The sequence below is a fragment of the Dasypus novemcinctus genome, chromosome 9, assembly GCF_030445035.2.
Source record: "Dasypus novemcinctus isolate mDasNov1 chromosome 9, mDasNov1.1.hap2, whole genome shotgun sequence".
Lineage (NCBI taxonomy): Eukaryota > Metazoa > Chordata > Mammalia > Cingulata > Dasypodidae > Dasypus > Dasypus novemcinctus.
This window is the reverse complement of record NC_080681.1, coordinates 14100055-14106587: the sequence shown is the minus strand read 5'-3', so window position 1 is coordinate 14106587 and position 6533 is coordinate 14100055. Positions and strand designations below refer to the sequence as shown.

Here is a 6533-nt window from a genome sequence, read left to right as displayed (position 1 = left end):
CTTCAGCATCCAATATATTTTTTAAGGAATAAAAGAATAAATGAGCGGCTGCAGAGGGTAAATTTGAGGGAGAACAGGAGTGCATTGGCTTAACCATACCTAGCCCACCTGAGGTACCCTGGTGCGGTTCTGCTTCCCATGGCAGCACCTCCCACCCCCAGCCCTTTCTGGGCCAGGGTCCCCTCTGTTCTTCCAGGGCTCTTTGGAGGCTTCCTCCTACCACACAGGTGTGCCCGTCCTTGGGTCCCAGCTCTTCTCGGACACTGGCCCCTGGTCAGCACTCTCACCTGTGTGTGGACCATCCGTGCAGAGGGGGTAGAGGCTCTGGGCCAGGTGGGCAGCCGGGCTGCCACGAGTCATTCCTGAGCCTCCAGGGAGGCAGCCCCCTTAGCTGGGCTGTGTGGGGAGGTAGGGGGTGGCAGGCAGTGCCTCTCACCCATGTGATGTGGCTGGGAGAGCCCTTTGCTCTCCGGCTCACACGTGGGGGGTGGGGAGGGGAGGGGAGGCAGGTGCCCGTGTCCTCTGCAGCAGGCAGGTTTCCAGGACTGTCCCCCAGTCCTGACCTGCCATGAACCACCTAGGCCATGCCGAAGCACCCCCAGCTCCCCTGGGTCAGCCTCACCAAGCCTCTCCCGACACTCAGGTAAGTGGTCACCATGTGCTGGCTCTTTCTTGGGCCCAGCTGCTAAGGCACTGCCCCCTCTAGGCCTGGCCCGGTCCCCACCATCCTCAGCAGCGGCAGCAGTAACCAACACTGCGAGTCTGGTGTGAGGACAACCTGTGACTTTGGTCCAGGAGGAGGCTCCAGAAATCTCACGATCTGACTGCTAAAATGCTGCAGCAGTACCGGGGGACTGAGGGATGATGCACTTGGACAACGGGAGTTTTAAAAATAAAATAAGGGAGACAGAAATGGTTCACGAAGTTGGGCTCCCATTTACCACATGGGAGGGGTTCGATGCCCAGGGCCTCCTGGTGAAGGCAGGTTGGCCCACACGGCGAGCTGGCTCACGCAGAGTGCAGCCCCGCGCAGGAGTGCTGGCCAACACAGAGAGCTGGCACAGCAAGATGATGCAACAAGAGACACAGGGGAGGCGGCGGACTTGGCCCAGTGGTTAGGGCGTCCGTCTACCACATGGGAGGTCTGCGGTTCAAACCCCGGGCCTCCTTGACCCGTGTGCAGCTGGCCCATGCGCAGTGCTGATGCGCACAAGGAGTACCGTGCCACGCAGGGGTGTTCCCCACGTAGGGGAGTCCCACGCGCAAGAAGTGCGCCCCGTAAGGAGAGCCGCCCAGCGCAAAAGGAAGTGCAGCCTGCCTAAGAGTGGTGCCACACACAGGGAGAGATGACACAGAAAGATGACACAACAAAAAGAAACACAGATTCCCGTGCCGCTGACAACAACAGAAGCGGACAAAGAAGACGCAGCAAATAGACACAGAGAACAGACAACCGGGGTGGGTGGGGAAGGGGAGAGAAATAAATAAATAAATAATCTAAAAAAAAAGAGAGAGACACAGAGGAGAGACAATAAGAGACATAGCAGAACAGGCAGCTGAGGTGGTGCAAGAAAATGATCGCCTCTCTCCCACTCCGGAAGGTCCTAGGATCAGTTCCCGGAGCCATCTAATGAGAATACAAGCAGACATAGAAGAACACACAGTGAATGGACACAGAAAGCCAACAATGGGGGAAATTGGGGAGGGGGGGGGAAATAAATCTTAAAATAAAATAAAATCCAAATGATACACACACCTATGCTTTTTTTTTTAAATTAGCATGCTTTTCTACAGGAGGCACTTGGAGTTTTCACCCCTTGCTCTAACTGGCTCTGGCTCTGTTCTTCATGCAGGCAGCTGATCCCTGGGCTCTGACAACAGGCCAGGCAAATCCGCAGCATGGCAGCTACTGAGGGCCTTACGTTCTAAGGGTCCTGGGTGGGCCAGGTGTGGCTCCTAGTCCCAGCTGGAAGGAGAAGAGCAAGTGCCCCGATGGACGGCCCTAGTGCTCTGGGCCGTTTCTCTGCCTCTTCTGCTACCGGAATGCCCCTGGAAGGGATGTCTGGGTGCTGTAAAGAGCGAGCAGACGGGAGAAACATGTAAGAGAACCTATCCAACAGCTCGAAAACCAAGATTTGCAGAAACATGCTTCCTTCCAGGCACTAACACAGCCTACTTCAAATAAAGGGCCTCCTGAGGCTGGGTGAATGTGGGCTTTTCCAGCTAAGAATTCTGGGGATCCAGCGGGGAGTATTGCACGCCCTCCCCGACTCGAACGCCCACCAGTGGGGAAAACGCCATTTCAAACCACAACTTCTTTCTTGGAATGATTGACCCTGTCTGTTAAAGGCCTGGTGGGTTTCTAAATATAAAAAGGTAGCCTCAGAGAGGAATTTAGGAAAAAGGGCACTGGGAAGACTTAAATTGCTCAGCATAGTAGAGACAAATCTGGCTTCCCAGAGTCAACAAGGAAGAAAGGATAGGGTGGGGTGATGGGAGAGGAGTAAACAAGGGGGAGCTTGATTAGATGGCAATGGCTATGGAACTTTGAGGTGTGGTGTGGCCAGTGAGAAATCCCAGGTGGCGAGATAGCCAAAATAACTTTTCAGGACATTTCAGAAATGTGATTTTAAATTGTTGGCTGTGTGATGTAACCTCTCCCCTGTGACCCACAAACCTTCATTAAAAGTTCTGCCACAAGTTACAGTTTTATTTATGTAGTTGCTTTGGAATGGGGGTGGGGGTGGGGTGAAAGGAAAAGAAGCTGCATTCCTTATGTGAATTGACATCAAGAGTTAAAGAAGCAGTCACATGATCAGGATAAGGAATACAATGTCACAGGAGTCAGAAAACTGGAGCCAGAGGTGACCATGAAAATATACGTCCCCCTACTAATTCACGGCAGTTCCAGAGAGGGTACTGGACTTTCCTCAGGCTATGGGAGTTGTAGCCAGTGTCATTTGAATCTCAAAGGACAAGCTACCTCAGCTGACATTTAGGTTACATATAGGCTCTGCCTCTCCTGCTGGACTAAACCTGGTAGAACATCATATGTGTCACACACTCCTTTGCCATCTGGGGCCTGAGCACTGGGACTGCACACATTAGGACCCAGTAAAAGTGTGTGAATGGTCCACAGACTCCCGGGTGCCCACTGGGGGCTGGCAGAGCTTAGTGTTTGGGTGGGACCTGGAGCAAGAAAGCCTTTCAGGCTGGGGACTCTGCCTCCTCCCTCCTGCTCTCCACCCACTGACCCATCAGCTGATCTCCTAATGGCCATCTCAGGGAATATCAGCTCCAAGGCCTGGAGATCTTGTAAACAGGCAAGGCCCCGCCGGAAGCAGTGGTGGAAGAGGTCAAAAAGAACTGTACCGAAACCAGACTGCTCTGAGTTCGTTTTGCCCAGCCCTATGGGGCCGGAAGAAGCCATCACTGCCCTCGAGCTTGGGGCCGTGTCAGCAAGTAGGCAGCCATGGGCCCCAGATTCTCCCTAGGGATAGCCACAGAATGTGTCCTATGGGGCTCGCCTCTTTTGTCCCAAGCACCCCTGTTACTGCTGTCTGAGACCTCATCCGGAATCCTGCAGCGCAGAGGACTTCAACCTCGCCTCAACCTTGCAAGAATCACGCGTCTCTGCAAGTCTGATGGCGCCATCTGGCGGCGCAAAGGGCCCAAGCTCATCTTGGTAGCTTTATCACCAGCCAGCCCGACGTAGGTGGGGGGGAGGCTTCTGCTGCGGAAGCGAGCGTGATGACGTCACGACAGCGCGCCCTTTCTCCCGGCTACTTCCCCCTCCCCGGGGCTGCCAGTACTTGACGTGGCGTCACTGCCCTCTGCCATTACTTTGCGTGTGTGCCTGCGTGTGGCGGAGGTGGCGGCGCGGGCCGGTCGGAGCTTGGCTCTGCTGCTTTTGGTGCCCCGGCCGCCGCCGTCGCTGTCCCGCTCGTGTTAGACTGCGGAGCGGTCGAGGCGCCGACCCCGGCACCTCAGAACCGAACGCGGCCCGGCGTGGGGCCGGGCGGGAGCGCGGGCGAGCGCGTGTCGGAGGGCGCAGTGCGGGCGGACGCCCGTGCGGGAAGGAGGCGGGGGCGGCGGGGCAGCCGCAGGCCCGGCCGGCCGGGGGATGTCGATGCCTGACGCGATGCCGCTGCCCGGAGTCGGGGAGGAGCTGAAGCAGGCCAAGGAGATCGAGGACGCCGAGAAGTACTCCTTCATGGCCACCGTCACCAAGGCGCCCAAGAAGGTGCGGGGGCTCTGGGTGGAGGCGGGGAGCCGGCCTCGCGGAAGGCGCGCGAGCGAGCTCCCGACCCGGGCGGGCTCCGGCTAGTTCCGGACTTCAGGGGCAAGGGTTTGGGGTGATCGGGGACAGCTGAGGTGGTCGGGGGCGCGGAGAGCGGGTGGCGGCCCCAGGCCCATCCCGGGCTGGAAAGGCCGCCCTGACTTCGTTTTCCTTTGTTCCTCGGCCCTAGTCCTCCGAGATCTTTTTGAAACCTGACAGGACCAGGTCTTAAATTTTCGGCTGACTTTTCCCGGACCAAGGGCCTCGAAGACGGGTGTGGGAGGGGGTGAACCAATTCCACTGGTCCCGTGGAGAGGGCGGTGAACGGGGGTGCAGAAAATCCCCCCCTCAAGTGAGTGGGTATATCTGGCAACATTTCATCGGGCAAGTCTTAGGGAGCAGGGGCTCGTTTATCCGGCTACTGCGTGATAGCCAGAGAAAAGAGTGCGTGGACCCAGCTCCTTTATGCAGATGAAAGCAGTGAGGGCAGTATGAGATTGGAAAGAATACTCTGATTTTCACCTTCTCCGGTCTTCCAGTTGCTTCAACATCTGTAGGAAATTAGTATTTGGAGGTTAGTGACAGCAGACACTGTCATGGATACAGGTTGATCCAAGAATCGTGTGAATAGGTCACTTAGGCATCCCTTGAAAAAGGAGCTTGGGTGGGTTGGAGGGGTGGGTGGTGGGGAAGGATTGCTCATTCTTTACTGCACTTATTGAGGCAGAACAAGTTTAGTCTGTTGTGCTGTGGGTTGAGCTCAAAGAACACTCTTCTAATTCTATTGTCGAGAAAGACTGCATGGGAACCTTTGGAAATTTTAGTCTAAATAGCTCTCTGAATTTCTGATCATTTGCTGCCGACCACATCTTGACTTTCCACATACCTGGCACCCAGTTAACAGTCGACCAGAGAAACTTTGCAAAGAGGTGACCTTTCTGAAACCAGTGAGAACTTGGATAAATATTTCAGTCCTGTATAAAGACAGTGTTTCAAGGCTATCTCTTCCTGCAGTGTTTGATAGGATGCAGTGCTTGTGTAAACTGAACAGAGTATATTTTGCAGGAATTGTTACAGTCTTGGAGGCTCCTACACCTAAACTAATTAAACTTTCTTAAATTGAGGAGGTGGCTTTAAAGAAAAAAAAGAATTTGACCTGTCACTCCAGAAATCAAATGCAAGATTGAGAGGAGAAGTCACCATTGTGCACTGTATCTCTGTTTTCTCTAAAAGTTAAAAATGCCTTAAAAATGTTGAAAAAGATCCTTTGACTTTAAGGTGTCTGATTAACCTTATTTTTAGAGCTCTCAGTTCAGAGTGTTGCTTTGTAGGTGCTGTTTTTGTATTCTTCACTGTTCTTTAGAGAAACAGTCAGAGTCCTAACAAGCAGAATGCTTGTGGGTAGTACCTAAGATGAGTTAGGGGGAAAAAATATATAGGAAAACCCTTAATTCCTTGGACTCTTCTTCTCCCCTGGAGCCCATCCTCTATGTCTAGTTGTTTCAGGGTTCTGGGTGTCTCCATTCTTACTTTTATTTTAGTAAGCCTTTATTCTTACATGTAAGTGACATTGCTGATAAGATAGTGGATTGTAAACTCCCATAAAGGCAATTTGGACTCTCCTTCACCATTGAATCCCAATCCATTGTGCTTTGCTCTGTGTCTAGCATATAGGAAGTTCTCAAATATTAATTGCCCACTTAGCTAACTAGTAACTGAGATGTCAGTATGACTGCCTACCAGGAGTAAATATCCTTTTTCCTCTCTTCTTCCCAGGAGGAATATTGCTAAAGTGCATTGTTGTCAGGCCAAGTGCTAATGATTTTAGAGACTCATATTCCATTAATCGAAAGATGCAGTCCCTGCCAGGGTTGTGGTAAGACCCTGTTGTGAGTTTCCATTTGCTGGTAAACGTGCCCCTTTGTTTTTTTCTTGCTCTTTCTGAGCTTTATTGTTAAGCATTTACGCAGCACTTTGTATTAAAGTGCCTTACGATGACTAATTTACTCTTTACCTAGTGATGATAAAAGGCATTTATTTAGTTATTGGCTCAACTGAGGACTAGTTCAAGGTCACAAAGCAAGTTCTAGGTAAGCTGTTTTTCAAAACTTCAGCTGAGTTGGACATTATGAATTAAGTCACTTTTGTCCTTCTGCCATGTGTCGATAATGTGGGAAAGCGTGGGAAAATAAGGGGGAGAAAAATAACCTGGCCTGGTACTGAATGGTATGAGAAAAGGGCCTTTCACCTATGA

General features: G+C 52.3%; 1 protein-coding gene across 2 annotated transcripts in view; it reads left to right on the top strand.

Moving 5' to 3' along the window:
• The first annotated feature begins 3839 nt into the window (after positions 1–3839).
• Positions 3840–6533, top strand: part of AHCYL1 (adenosylhomocysteinase like 1) — a 42427-nt gene continuing 39733 nt past the window's right edge. The window contains exon 1 of one of the 2 annotated variants that reach the window (XM_012524794.3): positions 3840–4243. In XM_012524794.3, coding sequence (XP_012380248.1) covers positions 4124–4243 — 120 coding nt within the window. In that variant the 5' untranslated portion in view covers positions 3840–4123. The remainder of the gene's footprint in view (positions 4244–6533) is intronic. The other variant, XM_004457656.5, reaches the window with a different exon arrangement.